The following is a 21,495-nucleotide window of genomic DNA, read 5'->3' as shown; positions in this document are numbered from 1 at the left end:
TACATCCACAATACACATACAGTACAGGAACATGTACATTACACACATACAGCTCTGCTACATCCACAATACACATACAGTACAGGAGCGTGTACATTACACACATACAGCTCTGCTACATCCACAAGACACATACAGTACAGGAGCGTGTACATTACACACATACAGCTCTGCTACATCCACAATACACACACAGTACAGGAGCGTGTACATTACACACATACAGCTCTGCTACATCCACAATACACATACAGTACAGGAGCGTGTACATTACACACATACAGCTCTGCTACATCCACAATACACATACAGTACAGGAGCATGTACATTACACACATACAGCTCTGCTACATCCACAATACACATACAGTACAGGAGCGTGTACATTACACACATACAGCTCTGCTACATCCACAGTACACATACAGTACAGGAGCGTGTACATTACACACATACAGCTCTGCTACATCCACAATACACATACAGTACAGGAGCGTGTACATTACACACATACAGCTCTGCTACATACACAATACACATACAGTACAGGAGCGTGTACATTACACACATACAGCTCTGCTACATCCACAATACACATACAGTACAGGAGCGTGTGCATTACACACATACAGCTCTGCTACATCCACAATACACATACAGTACAGGAGCGTGTACATTACACACATACAGCTCTGCTACATCCACAATACACATAGAGTACAGGAGCGTGTACATTACACACATACAGCTCTGCTACATCCAGCAGCAGAATTTTGCAGAAGCTAGTCCTCCTGGTCATGTGACCCGTGACTTCTCCCCACATCAGTGATCATATGACAGTGACAACATCACAGTTCCTGGAAGCTCGCGGCTCTGCAGGTTTTGGTCCGTGGAGTCCTGAGTGAGTTGATCAGCGGAGCTTATAAGACCTGCAAGCAGTAAGTGTAATTGTATCAGGGGGAAACTAGGGGTGTGTGTGTGTTTTGCTGCGCGGGATTTGGGGGGATGATATGAGACAATTAGTGAAGAGTTTGACTGTAAATTGGCCATGTATGTGCAGCTAATTTCATACTATGCGGCGCTCCCCCTCACCTCCTCTGCAGGCTTCCTGCTGTCGGCGCTCCCCCCTCACCCCCTCTGCGGGCTTCCTGCTGTCGGCGCTCCCCCCTCACCCCCTCTGCGGGCTTCCTGCTGTCGGCGCTCCCCCCTCACCCCCTCTGCGGGCTTCCTGCTGTCGGCGCTCCCCCCTCACCGCCTCTGCGGGCTTCCTGCTGTCGGCGCTCCCCCCTCACCCCCTCTGCGGGCTTCCTGCTGTCGGCGCTCCCCCCTCACCCCCTCTGCGGGCTTCCTGCTGTCGGCGCTCCCCCCTCACCCCCTCTGCGGCCTTCCTGCTGTCGGCGCTCCCCCCTCACCCCCTCTGCGGGCTTCCTGCTGTCGGCGCTCCCCCCTCACCCCCTCTGCGGCCTTCCTGCTGTCGGCACTCCCCCCTCACCCCCTCTGCGAGCTTCCTGCTGCCGGCGTTCCCCCCTCACCCCCTCTGCGGGCTTCCTGCTGTCGGCGCTCCCCCCTCACCCCCTCTGCGGACTTCCTGCAGTCGGCGCTCCCCCCTCACCCCCTCTGCAGAATTCCTGCTGTCGGCGCTCCCCCCTCACCCCCTCTGCGGGCTTCCTGCTGTCGGCGCTCCCCCCTCACCCCCTCTGCGGCCTTCCTGCTGTCGGCACTCCCCCCTCACCCCCTCTGCGGGCTTCCTGCTGCCGGCGTTCCCCCCTCACCCCCTCTGCGGGCTTCCTGCTGTCGGCGCTCCCCCCTCACCCCCTCTGCGGGCTTCCTGCAGTCGGCGCTCCCCCCTCACCCCCTCTGCAGAATTCCTGCTGTCGGCGCTCCCCCCTCACCCCCTCTGCGGGCTTCCTGCTGTCGGCGCTCCCCCCTCACCCCCTCTGCGGGCTTCCTGCTGTCGGCGCTCCCCCCTCACCCCCTCTGCGGGCTTCCTGCTGTCGGCGCTCCCCCCTCACCCCCTCTGCGGGCTTCCTGCTGTCAGCGCTCCCCCCTCACCCCCTCTGCGGGCTTCCTGCTGTCGGCGCTCCCCCCTCACCCCCTCTGCGGGCTTCCTGCTGTCGGCGCTCCCCCCTCACCCACTCTGCGGGCTTCCTGCTGTCGGCGCTCCCCCCTCACCCCCTCTGCGGGCTTCCTGCTGTCGGCGCTCCCCCTCACCCCCTCTGCGGGCTTCCTGCTGTCGGCGCTCCCCCCTCACCCCCTCTGCGGGCTTCCTGCTGTCGGCGCTCCCCCCTCACCCCCTCTGCGGGCTTCCTGCTGTCGGCGCTCCCCCCTCACCCCCTCTGCGGGCTTCCTGCTGTCGGCGCTCCCCCCTCACCCCCTCTGCGGGCTTCCTGCTGTCGGCGCTCCCCCCTCACCCCCTCTGCGGGCTTCCTGCTGTCGGCGCTCCCCCCTCACCCCCTCTGCGGGCTTCCTGCTGTCGGCGCTCCCCCCTCACCCCCTCTGCGGGCTTCCTGCTGTCGGCGCTCCCCCCTCACCCCCTCTGCGGGCTTCCTGCTGTCGGCGCTCCCCCCTCACCCCCTCTGCGGGCTTCCTGCTGTCGGCGCTCCCCCCTCACCCCCTCTGCGGGCTTCCTGCTGTCGGCGCTCCCCCTCACCACCTCTGCGGGCTTCCTGCTGTCGGCGCTCCCCCTCACCCCCTCTGCGGGCTTCCTGCTGTCGGCGCTCCCCCTCACCCCCTCTGCGGGCTTCCTGCTGTCGGCGCTCTCCTCTCACCTCCTCTGCGGGCTTCCTGCTGTCGGCGCTCCCCTCTCACCTCCTCTGCGGGCTTCCTGCTGTCGGCGCTCCCCTCTCACCTCCTCTGCGGGCTTCCTGCTGTCGGCGCTCCCCTCTCACCTCCTCTGCGGGCTTCCTGCTGTCGGCGCTCCCCTCTCACCTCCTCTGCGGGCTTCCTGCTGTCGGCGCTCCCCTCTCACCTCCTCTGCGGGCTTCCTGCTGTCGGCGCTCCCCTCTCACCTCCTCTGCGGGCTTCCTGCTGTCGGCGCTCCCCTCTCACCTCCTCTGCGGGCTTCCTGCTGTCGGCGCTCCCCTCTCACCCCCTCTGCAGAATTCCTGCTGTCAGCGCTCCCCCCTCACCCCCTCTGCAGAATTCCTGCTGTCAGTGCTCCCCCTCACCCCCTCTGCGGGCTTCCTGCTGTCAGCGCTCCCCTCTCACCTCCTCTGCGGGCTTCCTGCTGTCAGCGCTCCCCCCTCACCCCCTCTGCAGAATTCCTGCTGTCAGCACTCCCCCTCACCTCCTCTGCAGGCTTCCTGCTGTCAGCGCTCCCCGGCTTCCTCTTTCCAGTGGTCTGGTCAGGTAAGGCCACTACAGGCTGCTGTGAACCGCAGAGCGCTGATAGGAAGCTTTTGGAGGATGTGTGAGTCCTACTGTCTGTCTGTTACATGCTCTGCCCTAATCACATGACTTTGACGTCATCACAGGTCCTGTAAGCACACTTAACTCAGGATGAAGAACCTGTGATGATGTCACTGTCATGTGATCAGGGCCGAGCATGACGGTGACATCATCACAGGTACTTCATCCAGAGTGCTGTGCTGCTTGTGATCCCTGTTGTTTGGGATGAAAAATGTATGCAGCAGAGCTGTATGTGTGTGTGTGACATGCATGTAGCAGAGCTGTATGTGTGTGTGACAGGCATGTAGCAGAGCTGTATGTGTGTGTGACAGGCATGTAGCAGAGCTGTATGTGTGTGTGACAGGCATGTAGCAGAGCTGTGTGTGTGATATGCATGTAGCAGAGCTGTGTGGCGCACTGCACCACCAGAATCACTGGCACTATAATTTCCTTACAATTACTAGTCCTTTTTTACAATGACAGATGTAACATCATACGTAGTGATAAGCCCCGCCCCCTGATGTGTTGGCACTTTGTGATAAATAAAGAGGTTTGGGGATACAGTTTGGGCAAACAAAGCTTTGCCATCATTGCCCTAGACGGAGAGAGTGCCCTCTAGGTACAGTCTTGGGTATAACATTATAGGAGATCTCTGTACTGTCCCCTCATATACCCATTAAAAAGTTATTAGTTAATAGAGCGCCCCTAGTTACAGTCCTGGATATAACTAGATGATGCGAGAGATCTCTGTACTGTCCCCTGATATATGTATACATAGTTATTAGAGCTCCCCCTAGTTACAGTCCTGGGTCTAACTAGATGATGGGAGAGATCTCTGTACTGTCCCCTGATATATGTATACATAGTTATTAGAGCTCCCCCCTAGTTACAGTCCTGGGTATAACTAGATGATGGGAGAGATCTCTGTACTGTCCCCTTATATATCTATACATAGTTATTAGAGCTCCCTCTAGTTACAGTCCTGGGTATAACTAGATGATGGGAGAGATCTCTGTACTGTCCCCTGATATATGTATACATAGTTATTAGAGCTCCCCCTAGTTACAGTCCTGGGTATAACTAGATGATGGGAGAGATCTCTGTACTGTCCCCTGATATATGTATACATAGTTATAAGAGCGCTCCCTAGTTATAGATCTGGGTATAACTAGATGATGGGAGATCTCTGTACTGTCCCCTGATATATGTATACATAGTTATTAGAGCTCCCCCTAGTTATAGACCTGGGTATAATAGATGATGGAAGAGATCTCTGTACTATCCCCTGATATATGTATACATAGTTGTTAGAGCTCCCCCTAGTTACAGTTCTGGGTATAACTAGATGATGGGAGATCTCTGTACTGTCCCCTGATATATGTATACATAGTTGTTAGAGTGCCCCCTAGTTACAGTTCTGGGTATAACTAGATGATGGGAGAGATCTCTGTACTGTCCCCTGATATATGTATACATAGTTATTAGAGCTCCCCCTGGTTACAGTCCTGGGTATAACTAGGAGATCTCTGTACTGTCCCCTGATATATGTATACATAGTTATTAGAGCTCCCCCTAGTTACAGTTCTGGGTATAATTAGATGATGGGAGATCTCTGTACTGTCCCCTGATATATGTATACATAGTTATTAGAGCTCCCCCCTAGTTACGGTCCTGGGTATAACTAGATGATGGGAGATCTCTGTACTGTCCCCTGGTATATCTATACATAGTTGTTAGAGCGCTCCCTAGTTACAGTTCTGGGTATAACTAGGAGATCTCTGTACTGTCCCCTGATATATATATACATAGTTATTAGAGCGCCCCCTAGTTACAGTACTGTATATAATAGATGATGGGAAATCTCTGTACTGTCCCCTGATATATGTATACATAGTTTTTAGAGCGCCCCCTAGTTACAGTTGTGGGTATAACTAGATGATGGGAGATCTCTGTACTGTCCCCTGATATATGTATACATAGTTATTAGAGCTCCCCCTAGTTACAGTTCTGGGTATAACTAGATGATGGGAGATCTCTGTACCGTCCCCTGATATATGTATACATAGTTATTAGAGCTCCCCCTAGTTACAGTCCTGGGTATAACTAGATGATGGGAGATCTCTGTAGTGTCCCCTGGTATATGTATACATAGTAATTAGAGCTCCCCCTAGTTACAGTCCTGGGTATAACTAGATGATGGGAGAGATCTCTGTACTGTCCCCTGATATATGTATACATAGTTATAAGAGCGCTCCCTAGTTATAGACCTGGGTATAACTAGATGATGGGAGATCTCTGTACTGTCCCCTAATATATGTATACATAGTTATTAGAGCTCCCCCTAGTTATAGACCTGGGTATAATAGATGATGGAAGAGATCTCTGTACTGTCCCCTGATATATGTATACATAGTTTTTAGAGCTCCCCCTAGTTACGGTCCTGGGTATAACTAGATGATGGGAGATCTCTGTACTGTCCCCTGATATATGTATACATAGTTATTAGATCTCCCCCTAGTTATAGACCTGGGTATAATAGATGATGGAAGAGATCTCTGTACTGTCCCCTGATATATGTATACATAGTTATTAGAGCTCCCCCTAGTTATAGACCTGGGTATAATAGATGATGGAAAAGATCTCTGTACTGTCCCCTGATATATGTATACATAGTTATTAGAGCTCCCCCTAGTTATAGACCTGGGTATAATAGATGATGGAAGAGATCTCTGTACTGTCCCCTGATATATGTATACATAGTTTTTAGAGCTCCCCCTAGTTACGGTCCTGGGTATAATAAATGATGAGAGATCTCTGTACTGTCCCCTGATATATGTATACATAGTTGTTAGAGCGCCCCCTAGTTACAGTTCTGGGTATAACTAGATGATGGGAGAGATCTTTGTACTGTCCCCTGATATATGTATACATAGTTATTAGAGCTCCCCCTGGTTACAGTCCTGGGTATAACTAGGAGATCTCTGTACTGTCCCCTGATATATGTATACATAGTTATTAGAGCTCCCCCTAGTTACAGTCCTGGGTATAACTAGATGATGGGAGAGATCTCTGTACTGTCCCCTGATATATGTATACATAGTTATTAGAGCTCCCCCTAGTTACAGTCCTGGGTATAACTAGATGATGGGAGAGATCTCTGTACTGTCCCCTGATATATGTATACATAGTTATAAGAGCGCTCCCTAGTTATAGATCTGGGTATAACTAGATGATGGGAGATCTCTGTACTGTCCCCTGATATATGTATACATAGTTATTAGAGCTCCCCCTAGTTATAGACCTGGGTATAATAGATGATGGAAGAGATCTCTGTACTGTCCCCTGATATATGTATACATAGTTTTTAGAGCTCCCCCTAGTTACGGTCCTGGGTATAACTAGATGATGGGAGATCTCTGTACTGTCCCCTGATATATGTATACATAGTTATTAGAGCTCCCCCTAGTTATAGACCTGGGTATAATAGATGATGGGAGATCTCTGTACTGTCCCCTGATATATGTATACATAGTCATCAAGCTGTCTTCTTTTTAAACTAAATCATCCCAGTTTTGATAGCCTCTCTGGATATTGTAGTCCGCCCATTCCAGTAATTACTTTAGTTGCCCACCTTTGTACCCGCTCAAGCTGTGATATGTCTTTCTTTTGTCCACAATATCCCATGTGTGGTCGGACCAGTGCCTTGTAAAGAGGAACAACAATGTTCTCGTCATGCGACCTCTTTTGACGCTGGTTGCCCCAGTTAACCCCTTAATGACATGGCCTATTGTGGGCTTAAAGGGGTTCTCCCGCGCCAAAACATAATTTTTTTTTTTGTTTGCACAGACCCCCACTTAGTAAACAGTAAAACCGCTGCCGTTTGTTATTTTTTTATTTTTTTTTTAAATTCTCTTACCTGGATCCCCGTTCTGCAGCTGTGAAGATTCTTCTGTCCAAGATGGCTGCCGCTGGTCTTCTCCCATGGTGCACCGCGGGTCTTCTCCCATGGTGCACTGTGGATGTTCTACTCCAGTCTGAGCTCCACTGCCGATTACAGCCACCTCATTGGTTGATCGGCACCACGTGATGGGGGCGGAGCTACGCGATGACGCGGAGAAGAGGGAGGAGCCAGGACGCAGCTTGTGAGCCCGGACCATCCAGAAGAGGAATCTTCAATGTGCAAGCGCGACTGTTCCTGCGACCAGAGGAGAATGATGGTCGCTGCCATGGAAACGGGGACGCCAGGATAGGGGGGGGGGGGGGAAACCCCTGTAGGTAAGTAAATAACTTCTGTATGGCTCATATTTAATGCACGATGTATATTACAAAGTGCATTAATATGGCCATACAGAAGTGCTGAACCCCACATGCTGCCGCGGGACAACCCCTTTAAGGACGCAACGATTTTTGGTGGATTTTCTTCATTTATCAAAAGTCATAACTTTTTTATTTTTCTGTCAATGCGGCCGTGTAAGGGCTTGTTCTTTTCGTGGCGAACTGTAGTTTATCGTTGCCACTTTTGGGTACATTGACTATATTGTAAAACTTTTATTTTATTTTTTTTTATGATAGCAGGGAGAGAAAACACATCAATCCTGCCATAGATTTTTGGGGAGTTTTTTTATTTTTATTTACAGCGTTAATTATGCAGCATAAATGACACAATCCATTTTTTCTGCGGGCCGGTACGGTTACAGCGATACCAAAATTCTTACTTTTTTTTCTTTAGATTCTCCCACTTTTCTGCAATAAAACCCCCTTTTTTTGGAAATCTTTTTTTTTCTCTATAGCTGCATTCAAAGTCCTGTAACTTTTTTATTTTTTGATGTACGGAGCTCTATGAGGGCTTATATTTTGCGAGACGAGCTGTAGTTTTTATTGGTACCATTTTGGGGTACATACAGCTCTTTTGATCACTTTTATTGCGTTTTTAGGGAGGCAAAATGCTAAAAATTACCACTTTGACTCTTTTTTAGCATTTTTTTCAATGCTTTTTTTTCCGTGCACAGTCAAAAGCATGTGCAGCTTACTGTACGGATCATTACGGACGCGACAATACAAAATATGTGCCATTTTAATTTTTTTTAACCTATTTTTATGCTAATATGAGAAAAAGCATTAAAAAGGGTTTTTTTAACATATTTTTTAAAATTCATTTTTTAAATCTTTTTTTTTTTTACACTATTTGTGTCCCCCTGAGGGACTTACAACACTGCCCTGATGATTGCTGTGATAAGGCATGGCAGGGATACTGCCCTGGCATGCCTTATCGCTTACACAGCGATCTCAGGCACTGGCAACACAGGACGCCAGTGTCTGGCATCCTGTTGCCATGGCAACAGGCCGGGCTCTCTGCGATTATATCGCGAGAGCCCGGCAACTTCACAGAGGGAGCGCGCTCCCTCTGTGAACCAATCCCATGCCGCGATATACATAGATCGCAGCAGGGAAGGGGTTAACACTGGGGGTCGCATATCTGATGCACACCCGCTGCTGCAGCGGGAGGCTGGCTGTGACTGACAGCCGTCTCCCGCTGCGGGATAGCGCAAGATCACATGTGATCTCCGCTATCCCCAAGACGTAAGTTTGCGCCCTGTTGAAGAAGGGGTTAAAGGGGTTTTCTCATTAGGAAAAAAATCAATACTTACCTATTCCTCCCCAGGCAGTCTTCTTACCTCATCCTCTCCCCACCGATCTTCTCCTGGCTTCTCCAGTCCCCTGGGTCACGTCATCTCCAGCCGTCCAGATCCTCTACTTCCTGTTTTGGAGCGTCCATTAGCTGCAGTGAATGCTATGAGTGACGTAGGTTTCACTGCCTAGCAGCGAATGCTGAATCCTCTGCAGCCTGCTTTAGTGTACATTCGCGATATCTCGTCGTCACGCAGTCACGCTAAAGCAGGCTGCCGAGGGTTCAGCATTCCCTGCTAGGCAGTGAACTCTATGTCAATAGTGACTGGGTACACTAAGCTGCAGGAAGCAGAATGCTGGCAATGTGTGCTACGTCACAGGAAGAAGAGGATCCGACCGGCCGGAGGTGACATGACTCGGGAGACTGCAGGAGCCAGGAGAAGATCATTGAGGTGAGGATCTGGTAAGAAGACTGACTGGGGAGGAATAGGTGAGTAAGATTTTTTATTTTTAATGACAGAATCCCTTGAAGTTTACAGGCCACAAACGTCATGTGTTTTATTTTTTTATAAGATTTTTAGCCGCTCATGTTTTTCACACAATGCTGTGTGTCATGTAGTGGACAGGAGGAGAGAGGAGAAGGGACAATACCTATCGGTCCCACCTCTGTCCTTGATCACTCTGCAGTATTGCAAGCTTAAAGTCGTTAGAATACAGGCTGATTTATACATAGCTTTCCCGGGCTTCTACACGCATGTGAAGCAAAATCTCAAATCATCCACCTGATCCGTTCTAACGCACTCCGGACCTCTGCAATACTCCTACAAATAACGCTGCCACCACCAGCTTTGGCATCGGTAAACTGGAAGCCGAATTATAAACACAAACTTCACCGTTATGGTTTGTTGTAAAACGGACAAGGCTGACTTTTCAATTGCAGATTTAATCTAGAAAAGGCCTCGCAGTGCAATATATCTGATTTGTACAAAAATATAAAAAGGTTGTTCACAGGACAGAAGGAAATACAGTAGGATACACAAGACAGATTTTTAAAATAAACTGGTGTAAATAAAAGAAAGATACCGGATTTGGATATTGGTCCAATGTTCCAATACATGCAGAGTCACTGAAGTGAATGGGACAGCCTTATGCTAAGGCGTATCGGATTTTGAATTTACGCCCTGTTGTGGGAAGGGGTTGAAGCCATATGCTAAGGCGTATCTGTAGGATCTGACAATTTGGGGCCTGTAAGGTCCCACATAGAGATGAGCGAACGCGTTCGTCCGAGCTTGATATTCGTGCGAATATTAGGGTGTTCGGGATGTTCGTTATTCGTAACGAACACCATGCGGTGTTCTGGTTACTTTCACTTCCTTCCCTGAGACGTTAGCGCGCTTTTCTGGCCAATTGAAAGACAGGGAAGGCATTACAACTTCCCCCTGTGACGTTCAAGCCCTATACCACCCCCCTGCTGTGAGTGGCTGGGGAGATCAGGTGTCACCCGAACATAAAAGTCGGCCCCTCCCGCGGTTCGCCTCAGATGCGGTGTGAGTTAGATGAGGGACAGTGCTGTTTATACCGGAGCTGCTGTAGGGAAAGAATTGGTAGTTAGTGTAGGCTTCAAGACCCCCCAAAGGTCCTTATTAGGGCCACTGATAGCTATGTGTTGGCTGCTGTTAGCAGTGGCAAATTTTTTTTTCTCAAAATCGCCTCTGCAGACCGTTGCACCTGGCATTAGGGACAGAAGTGCTGCATAGGCAGGGAGAGTGTTAGGAGTGAGTGTAGCCTTCAAGAACCTCAACGGTCCTTTCTAGGGCCATATTTATCCGTGTGCAGTACTGTCCAGGCTGCTGTTAGCTGTGCTGCATTTTTTTTTGCTTCTCAAAATCGCCTCTGCAGACCATTGCACCCTCCATTGATACTGCAGGGAAAGAATTGTATAGGCAGGGCCACAACACAGTTATTATTCATAGAATATACGCAGTGCGGCCTTTTGGTGGAAAAAAACTGAAAACAAATCTATTTGTCCAGCCTCTGTCCGTCCTAAGGGCGGTGGACACGTGTGAGCTGCTTGAACAACATTGCTAAATCAGACGCACCCAGCTACGCTTTACTGCTGGCTTCGCCATTTGCTTTCCTTAATTGGGAAAAAAATACCTGCTCTCCAAGAGTTATAATAACTCTGCTACCCTCACGTTCTGTGACACATAAGCAGGGACACAGCACAGTTATTAAACTTCTCATGTTCATTGAATATACGCAGTGCTGCCTTTTGGTGGAAAAAAACTGAAAACAAATCTATTTGTCCAGCCTCTGTCCGTCCTAAGGGCGGTGGACACGTGTGAGCTGCTTGAACAACATTGCTAAATCAGACGCACCCAGCTACGCTTTACTGCTGGCTTCGCCATTTGCTTTCCTTAATTGGGAAAAAAATACCTGCTCTCCAAGAGTTATAATAACTCTGCTACCCTCACGTTCTGTGACACATAAGCAGGGACACAGCACAGTTATTAAACTTAGATAATTCATTCACTAGAGGCAGTGGGGCCTTTCGTTTTCCAAAAAGGGCAAAAATTATATTTGGCCTGCAGTCTTGCGCCAATTTATTTCCTGCCTGTGAAATCAAATCACTGGTAATACAGCATGCTGAGGGGTAGGGGTAGGCCTAGAGGACGTGGACGCGGCCGAGGACGCGGAGGGCCAAGTCAGGGTGTGGGCACAGCCCGAGCTCCTGATCCCGGTGTGTCGCAGCCGACTGCTGCGCGATTAGGAGAGAGGCACGTTTCTGGCATCCCCACATTCATCGCCCAATTAATGGGTCCACGCGGGAGACGGTTATTAGAAAATGAGCAGTGTGAGCAGGTCCTGTCCTGGATGGCAGAAAGTGCTTCGAGCAACCTATCGTCTACCCGCAGTTCTGCGCCGTCCACTGCTGCCAATCCGAATCCTCTGTCTGCTGCTCCTCCTTCCTCCCAGCCTCCTCACTCCACTACAATAACACCTGCTCAGGAGCGGGAACACTCCCAGGAACTGTTCTCGGGCCCCTGCTTAGATTGGGCAGCAGCGGTTCCTCTCCCACCAGAGGAGTTTATCGTCACTGATGCCCAACCATTCGAAAGTTCCCGGGGTCCGGGGGAAGAGGCTGGGGACTTCCGCCAACTGTCTCAACAACTTTCTGTGGGTGAGGAGGACGATGACGATCAGACACAGTTGTCTTGCAGTGAGGTAGTAGTAAGGGCAGTAAGTCCCAGGGAGCAGCGCACAGAGGATTCGGAGGAAGAGCAGCAGGACGATGAGGTGACTGACCCCACCTGGTGTGCAACGCTTACTCAGGAGGACAGGTCTTCAGAGGGGGAGTCAAGGGCATCAGCAGGGCAGGTTGCAAGAGGCAGTGCAGTGGCCAGGGGTAGAGGCAGGGCCAGACCGAATAATCCACCAAGTGTTTCCCAAAGCGCCCCCTCGCGCCATGCCACCCTGCGGAGGCCGAGGTGCTCTAAGGTCTGGCAGTTTTTCACAGAGACGCCTGACGACCGACGAACAGTGGTGTGCAACCTTTGTCGCGCAAAGCTCAGCCGGGGAGCCAACACCAACAGCCTCACCACCACCACCATGCGCAGACATATGATGGCCAAGCACCCCGCAAGGTGGGACGAAGGCCGTTCACCACCTCCGGTTTGCACCCCTGCCTCTCCCCCTGTGCCCCAACCTGCCACTGAGATGCAACCCCCCTCTCAGGACACAGGCACTACCGCCTCATGGCCTGCACCCACACCCTCATCTCCGCTGTCCTCGGCCCCATCCAGCAGTGTAGTTCAGCGCACCGTTCAGCCGTCGCTTGCGCAAGTGTTCGAGCGCAAGCGCAAGTACGCCGCCACGCACCCGCACGCTCAAACGTTAACCGTCCACATAGCAAAATTCATCAGCCTTGAGATGCTGCCGTATAGGGTTGTGGAAACTGAGTCCTTCAAAAGTATCATGGAGGCGGCGGCCCCGCGCTACTCAGTTCCCAGTCGCCACTACTTTTCCCGATGTGCCGTCCCAGCCCTGCACGACCACGTCTCCCGCAACATTGTGCGCGCCCTCACCAACGCGGTTACTGCCACGGTCCACTTAACTACGGACACGTGGACAAGCACAGGCGGGCAGGGCCACTACATCTCCCTGACGGCACATTGGGTGAATTTAGTGGAGGCTGGGACAGAGTCAGAGCCTGGGACCGCTCACGTCCTACCCACCCCCAGAATTGCGGGCCCCAGCTCGGTGCTGGTATCTGCGGAGGTGTATGCTTCCTCCACTAAAGCACCCTCCTCCTCCTCCTCCTCCTCTGTCTCGCAATCAAGATGTGTTAGCAGCAGCATGTCGCCAGCAGTCGGTGTCGCGCGGTGTGGCAGCACAGCGGTGGGCAAGCGTCAGCAGGCCGTGCTGAAACTACTCAGCTTAGGAGATAAGAGGCACACGGCCCACGAACTGCTGCAGGGTCTGACACAGCAGACCGACCGCTGGCTTGCGCCGCTGAGCCTCCAACCGGGCATGGTCGTGTGTGACAACGGCCGTAACCTGGTGGCGGCTCTGCAGCTCGGCAGCCTCACGCACGTGCCATGCCTGGCCCATGTCTTTAATTTGGTGGTTCAGCGCTTTCTGAAAAGCTACCCACGCTTGTCAGACCTGCTCGTAAAGGCGCGCCGGCTCTGCGCACATTTCCGCAAGTCCCACACGGACGCTGCCACCCTGCGCACCCTGCAACATCACTTTAAGCTGCCAGTGCACCGACTGCTGTGCGACGTGCCCACACGGTGGAACTCTACGCTCCACATGTTGGCCAGGCTCTATGAACAACGTAGAGCTATAGTCGAATACCAACTCCAACATGGGCGGCGCAGTGGGAGTCAGCCTCCTCAATTCCTTTCAGAAGAGTGGGCCTGGTTGGCAGACATCTGCCATGTCCTTGGTAATTTTGAGGAGTCTACCCAGGTGGTGAGCGGCGATGCTACAATCATTAGCGTCACCATTCCTCTGCTATGCATCTTGAGAAATTCCCTGCAAACCATAAAGGCAGCTGCTTTGCGCTCGGAAACGGGGGCGGGGGAAGACAGTATGCCGCTGGATAGTCAGGGCACCCTCCTGTCTATTTCTCAGCGCATACAGGAGGAGGAGGAGGAGCATGAGGAGGATGAGGAGGAGGGGGAAGAGACAGCTTGGGCCGCTGCTGACGGTACACCGGCTGATTGCCTGTCATCCTTTCAGCGTGTATGGCCTGAGGAGGAGGAGGAGGAGGAGGATCCTGATAGTGATCTTCCTAGTGAAGACAGCCATGTGTTGCGTACAGGTACCCTGGCACACATGGCTGACTTCATGTTAGGATGCCTTTCTCGTGACCCTCGCGTTGCACGCATTCTGGCCACGACGGATTACTGGGTGTACACACTGCTCGATCCACGGTATAAGGAGAACCTGCCCACTCTGATTCCCGAAGAGGAAAGGGGTTCGAGAGTGTTGCTATACCACAGGACCCTTGCGGACAAGCTGATGGTAAAATTCCCAGCCGACAGCGCTAGTGGCAGAAGGCGCAGTACCGAGGGCAAGGTAGCAGGGGATGTGCGTAGATCGAGCAGCATGTACATCCCAGGTAGTGCAACAGTCTTTAAGGGCCTGGCCAGCTTTATGTCTCCCCACCAAGACTGTGTCACCGCTCCCCAGTCACGGCTGAGTCGGCGGGAGCACTGTAAAAGGATGGTGAGGGAGTACGTAGCGGATCGCACGACCATCCTTGGTGACGCCTCTGCCCCCTACAACTACTGGGTGTCGAAGCTGGACATGTGGCCTGAACTAGCGCTGTATGCCCTGGAGGTGCTTGCTTGTCCTGCGGCTAGCGTCTTGTCGGAGAGGGTGTTTAGTGCGGCTGGGGGAATCATCACAGATAAGCGTAGCCGCTTGTCAACCGACAGTGCCGACAGGCTAACACTCATCAAGATGAACAAAGGCTGGATTTCCCCAGACTTCTGTTCTCCACCAGCGGACAGCAGCGATACGTAAGCAATACGTAGGCTGCACCCGCGGATGGAAGCTACGTTCTCTCTCACCATCCAAAACGGGGACATTTCTGCTTCATCAATCTGTGTCTAATATTCCTCCTCCTCCTCCTCCTGCTCCTCCTCCTGAAACCTCACGTAATCACGCTGAACGGGCAATTTTTCTTAGGGCCACAAGGCTCACTCAAATAATTTTTCAGAACAATTTTTATAAGTTTCAATGCGCTTAAAAGCATTGGAACTTTAACTTGAACCAATTTTTCGTTACACTGGGCTGCCTCCAGGCCTAGTTACCACTTAAGCCACATTAACCAAAGCGATTAATGGGTTTCACCTGCCCTCTTGGCTGGCCATGGCCAATTTTTGGGATGTACATTAGTACTGTTGATACAGCAATTTTTGTGGGCCCTCGCCTACAGTGTAATCAAATTAATTTTTAGCCCACCTGCATTACAGCTGACGTTACCTCAGCTGTGTTGGGCAATGCAATGGGATATTTTTATGTACCGCCGGTGGGTTCCAGGGAGCCACCCATGCTGTAGGTGCACACTGAGTTTTTAATACATCTGTACACTTCTAAAGAACCCGTCTGACTGGGGCATGCAGTGTGGGCCGAAGCCCACCTGTATTACGCACGACATTACTACCTCAGCTGTGTTGGGCAATGCAATGGGATATTTCTATGTACCGCCGGTGGCTTCCTGGCACCCACCCAGGCAGTGGGTCCACAGGGAGTTTAACCTACATGTGTCCACTTGTAAAGAACCCCAGTCAGACTGGGGCATGCAGTGTGGGCCGAAGCCCACCTGCATTAAGCACGACATTACTACCTCAGCTGTGTTGGGCAATGCAATGGGATATTTTTATGTACCGCCGGTGGCTTCCTGGCACCCACCCAGGCAGTGGGTCCACAGGGAGTTTAACCTACATGTGTCCACTTGTAAAGAACCCCAGTCTGACTGGGGCATGCAGTGTGGGCCGAAACCCACCTGCATTAACCCTTTCCAGTCCACTGTGTGACCTGTGAAGACATTAGGGTTTAAGGCTGTACAGCTCCGTTGTTGGTAGACGTCCGTCGGGGTTCTCTTACTGTATATTGCCAGCCTCTCTGCTGTCGGAGCCTATCCTACGTGTCAGCTCATGCAGTACTGGCTTTAGCCAGCATATAGCGCCGTTGTATAACAGCAGAAAAAGAGTAAGCCCCCTAGGAAAACCATATACAAATTGGATTGGAAAGGGTTAAGCACAACATTACTACCTCAGCTGTGTTGGGCAATGCAATGGGATATTTCTATGTACCGCCGGTGGCTTCCTGGCACCCACCCATGCTGTAGGTGCACACGGACTTTTTACTACATCTGTACACTTATAAAGAACCCCAGTCAGACTGGGGCATGCAGTGTGGGCCGAAGCCCACCTGCATTAAGCACGACATTACTACCTCAGCTGTGTTGGGCAATGCAATGGGATATTTCTGTGTACCGCCGGTGGGTTCCAGGGAGCCACCCATGCTGTGGGTCGACAGGGACTTCACAATAGGGAGTTGTACCTGCCTGTGTCTATGAATTAAAAAGCCCGGTCTGACTGGGGCATGCAGACACCTTGACAGAATGAATAGTGTGTGGCACATAGGTTCCCCATTGCTATGCCCACGTGTGCAGCTCCTGATGGCGGTGGCACAGGATTCTATTTCTCATTGCTTCTGTACAGCATTGTGGGCTATCGCTCCGCCACTTTTAAAGAGGGTCGCTGCCTAGCCGTGCCAACCTCTGCAGTGTGTGCCTGCGGTCCCTCGTCATGGCAGACGCAATTCTAAATAGACATGAGCGTGGTGTGGCATGAGGGCAGCTGAAGGCTGCCCAGGGACACTTTGGTGTGCGCTGTGGGGGGGGAGGGGGGGCGGTTGGGCAGCATGTAACCCAGGAGAAGTGGCAGCGGAGTGTCATGCAGGCAGTGATTGTGCTTTGTTGGAGGTAGTGTGGTGCTTAGCAAAGGTATGCCATGCTAATGAGCGCTTTTCAGAAGTAAAAGTTGTTGGGAGGGGGGGGGCCCACTCTTGCCGGTATTGTGGCTTAATAGTGGGACCTGTGAACTTGAGATGCAGCCCACCATGTAGCCCCTCGCCTGCCCTATCCGTTTCTGTGTCATTCCCATCACTTTCTTGAATTGCCCAGATTTTCACACATGAAAACCTTAGCGAGCATCGGCGAAATACAAAAATGTTCTGGTCGCCCATTGACTTCAATGGGGTTCGTTGTTCGAAACGAACCCTCGAGCATCACGGGAAGTTCGTTCCGAATAACGAACACCCGAACATTTTGGTGTTCGCTCATCTCTAGTCCCACATTATAAAAGCACCCTCAGAACACTCCTTACCCCGCCCCCTCTGCTGTCACTGGAGAGTTGGGGTGGAGTCCTGTATTCCTGGTGGAAATCATATTTCCCAGTTTTCAGTCTTATCTCGACGGGAAAGCCCCCTCAAACGTGAATTTGGGCGTGGCATATTCTTAGTCCTGATTTTACATATGGTTTGAGCCCACGCACGGATGGGTTGACATCCATATTTTCCCAGATATGCAGTTCTGGGTGCTCTGAGCCTTGGACCTCAATGCCTGTAGATGAGTTTTGTTCGGCTGGTCAGCCCGATTCTGAAAATCTAATTCATATCTGGCTAAGACCTTCATATGCCCAAATATCCTTTATTAAATGATTTCCTTCTGATGTGAACTTGGCACCAGGATGTCTGCGTGAACCATCCAAGGTGCCAATCCATGCCAGGAGGGGCCTATTTAGCATCTCCTTGTCAGTAGCTGGTGGGACAAAGGGCTTCCTGTCCTCCTGTAGATCGAAGGCTTGCCAGATACAAAAGAGAGGAATGAGAGGTTAGAACACTGAATTCATCCAGCTTTCCCAGGGCCTGACAAATGACAACCATAGCATAGAAGCTGAGATAGGCCCAAGGCCTGACACACACAATGCCTGACAGCCTGAAGTCTCTACACCACCCTGTGCTACTTATCTAGGAAACTGCCATCCAGAACTCAATTATGGTCAACGGGGTCTGTCCAGTACCTTATCCTCTGTATAAGAATAGTAAGTCCTAGTGGCTGAAGGATCAGATCCCTCTGACCACCAGGATGTAGACTCCTCTGTATAAGAATAGTAAGTCCTAGTGGCTGAAGTACTAGATCCCTCTGACCACCAGGATGTAGACTCCTCTGTATAAGAATAGTAAGTCCTAGCGACTGAAGGACCAGATCCCTCTGACCACCAGGATGTAGACTCCTCAGTATGAGAATAGTAAATCCTAGTGACTGAAGGACCAGATCCCTCTGACCACCAGGATGTAGACTCCTCAGTATAAGAATAGTAAGTCCTAGTGACTGAAGCAGCAGATCCCTCTGACCACCAGGATGTAGACTCCTCTGTATAAGACTAGTACGTCCTAGTGGCTGAAGGACTAGATCCCTCTGACCACCAGTATGTAGACTCCTCTATGTAAGAACAGTAACTCTTAGTAGATGGAGCAGATTCTTCTGACCACCAGGTTGTTGATTCATCTGTCTAAGAATAATTAGTCCTAGCGGCTGAAGGACCAGATCCCTTTGACAAACAGGATGTAGACTCCTTTGTATAAGAATAGTAAGTCCTAGTAGATGAAGGACCAGATGCCTCTGATCACCAGGGTGTAGAAGATGCAATTGTTTGCAGGGCAGGGTGAGGCTGGAGGGCGCCCCCTGCAGGTTATTTTGGTGGCCATTTGTATGACCTTCAGGATGTTTTCCATCTGTCATTAGGAATGTATTAGCCGTTCCTCACTAGTGATATTTGTTATCTCTGAGACGGCAGCGTGTAACGGGTTTCACTATAGAAGCGGTCGGCCTACTTTCTGCTACAGATTGGGCCCAGACGGGATAGGGCGGTGTAAACTTTACTGAGGTTTGTGCGGCTTATTGGATGCCGCGATCCGGACGCTGGTAAACGTTTAGGTCGTGGAGTCAGTAAGTAATTAGTACAGAGAAGTAATTAGATGGGAATGGGCTCATCTTCTCACTCCTTTTCTGGAGGAGCCACGGGCATGGCTTGATAGGCATTCTGCCAGGACAGCCCCGGGGCGTTACAGAGGGCCCCCGGCTGCCATGATACCTGCACGGCTCCCTGCGATCTCATCGCATTTAAATACCGCTATCAGAATTGACAGCTTATCGGAGTTGGTATCAGCCGCAGTAAACAGCCGGCGCTCGCGCTGTATGGAGGGAGATCGCCGTGCGTTCATACATACCCCGACGCTGCAGGACGTACATGTACTACCTATAGCACTAAGGGGTTAAAGGATTCCAGCAAATGTTTTTATAAAATGTCCTATTAAATGAATTCCTAATAAAGTATTTCTAAGGTTCTCCCACATTAAATGCTGCTATTAAAAATCCTACTTGTCCCTCACAATACCGGCGCTCATCCAGCTTTATTAGCAGATATAATAGCAATTGTCGTTGGGCGGTGGGGATGAGAAATGGCTGCAGGAAGGGGTTAACGGGAGGCTGTCCGGAGGATTCTGCTGCCCGATGTCACACATACATCCCAACACGCATGTACATTGCAGACATCTATATTGTGCGCTAAAACACTGCAGCGCTTCAGAGAAAACCCTGTAAAAAGCAGCTGAACTTGGAGATGTTGGTTTTTGTGGTTTTTACATCGGTTCATATTGTTTCCATTCAGGTCCCTACAGGACTGATTCATCAGAGATGGAGAAGGACAGAAACAAGATGGCGGAGAGTGTATTCAACATCACCCTAGAGATACTCCTCCAGCTGACTGGGGAGGTGAGAGACTCTGATGATGTCACATTACATCATTCTTATCTATGGTAACAGATGATGTCACTGGGGAGGGGAGAGATTCTGATGATGTCACATTACATCATTGTTATCTATGGTAATAACAGATGATGTCACTGGAGAGGGGAGAGATTCTGATGATGTCACATTACATCATTGTTATCTATGGTAATAACAGATGATGTCACTGGAGGGGGGAGAGATTCTGATGATGTCACATTACATCATTGTTATCTATGGTAATAACAGATGATGTCACTGGAGAGGGGAGAGATTCTGGTGATGTCATATGTCATTCTAATCTATGATAATAACAGATGATGTTACTGGGGAGGTGATGGACTCTGGAAATGTCTGTAGTGATATTTATTAATGTCTCCCCATACATAGGATTACTCAGTAATGAGGAAGACCTCTAGTAAAGACTGTCGGGCCCCTGTGTGTGTTGAATGGGGAAGACCCGTGAGCCCAATCATGGGGCCCTCACCTCACCCCCTGATACATGAGGACATCAATGTACAGAAGATTCTAGAACTCACCAACAAGATGATTGAGCTGCTGACTGGAGAGGTGACGCTGCAGGGAATGCTGGGACATTATACAGTAACAGCACTGGAGGCTTCTGGGTGATGACCGTATATTGTGTTGTCAGGTACCTATAAGGTGTGAGGATGTTGCTGTCTATTTCTCCATGGAGGAGTGGGAGTATTTGGAAGGACACAAGGATCTGTACAAGGAGGCCATGATGGAGGCCCGCCAGCCGCTCCCATCACCAGGTAATGGATGTATTTAGCAGGATCATAGCTGTGGAGGGGTGATGTGGGGCATGTGCCTCTGGTGCTTGTAGGCAGGAAGTGGGGTGTGAGCCAGGCAGGACACTGTGCTAGTTGGATTAGTAGAGCCATTCACTACACAGTTGATTAAAGACAGTATAATCAGAAGGCCTACAGATCACCAGTACACATTTAGGCCCCCGGCACACGGGCGGATATTCCGCAGCAGGATTTCCTGCTGAATTTACGCCTGTGCAAGCTGGCATAAGATTGTGTTAGAAAACGCAATCCTATGCAGACGGCCGCCATTTGTCTGCGCGAAATCACGTGTGGAAAACAAATCGCGGTATGATCTATTTCTGTGCGGAGCTCTGAGAGCCCCGCACAGAAATTTCACTCCCCGGCTGGCGGCTCCGCTCCGGCATGTGCCTGCTGGCCGGCAGCTGGCACATCAAAGACCCGGAGCCGCGCTGGTCCCTTCAGAGGCTCGGGTCGGGTCCCTTTGCGACAATTCTCGCAGCAGGATCTGACCCAGTCATCTGCAGGCGGCCTTATCAATTGCTGATATGTAAGCATCCCGGTCCTATAGTGACACTAGTCAGCGACTGTATGGCGGATGACTGCTATATCAAACAGAATGTGTCTACAGAAGATCTCTGCTCCACTAGCCCTACTGCTACAGTAGCCGGCGGCGGTGCAGAGCTGGAGAGGTGCCTTGGCCCATGCTGCCCCTGTCCCCCCAACTATCCCCACCAGATCCTCCGCTTTGCATTTAATCCCTGCAGGACCGGAGGAGGAGGGATCTGGCATCACCAGTAAGAGCTGCTAGGTTGTATC

The 21,495-nt window shown here is 50.9% G+C and overlaps 1 protein-coding gene across 1 annotated transcript; it reads left to right on the top strand.

Annotated features, from left to right (window-relative positions):
* Positions 1-864: 864 nt before the first annotated feature.
* On the top strand, positions 865-21,487 carry LOC136628718 (gastrula zinc finger protein XlCGF66.1-like). Its single transcript, XM_066604819.1, has 5 exons — positions 865-938; positions 19,767-19,870; positions 20,276-20,452; positions 20,538-20,661; positions 21,444-21,487. The coding sequence occupies exons 2-5, from the start codon at positions 19,793-19,795 to the stop codon at positions 21,485-21,487; spliced, it is 423 nt and encodes a 140-aa protein (XP_066460916.1). The 5' UTR covers positions 865-938; positions 19,767-19,792.
* Positions 21,488-21,495: the final 8 nt, after the last annotated feature.

Source organism: Eleutherodactylus coqui, chromosome 5 (genome assembly GCF_035609145.1).
Source record: "Eleutherodactylus coqui strain aEleCoq1 chromosome 5, aEleCoq1.hap1, whole genome shotgun sequence".
Classification (NCBI taxonomy): domain Eukaryota; kingdom Metazoa; phylum Chordata; class Amphibia; order Anura; family Eleutherodactylidae; genus Eleutherodactylus; species Eleutherodactylus coqui.
The sequence above is the reverse complement of the archived record's forward strand: the minus strand, read 5'-3'. Positions and strand labels throughout refer to the sequence as shown.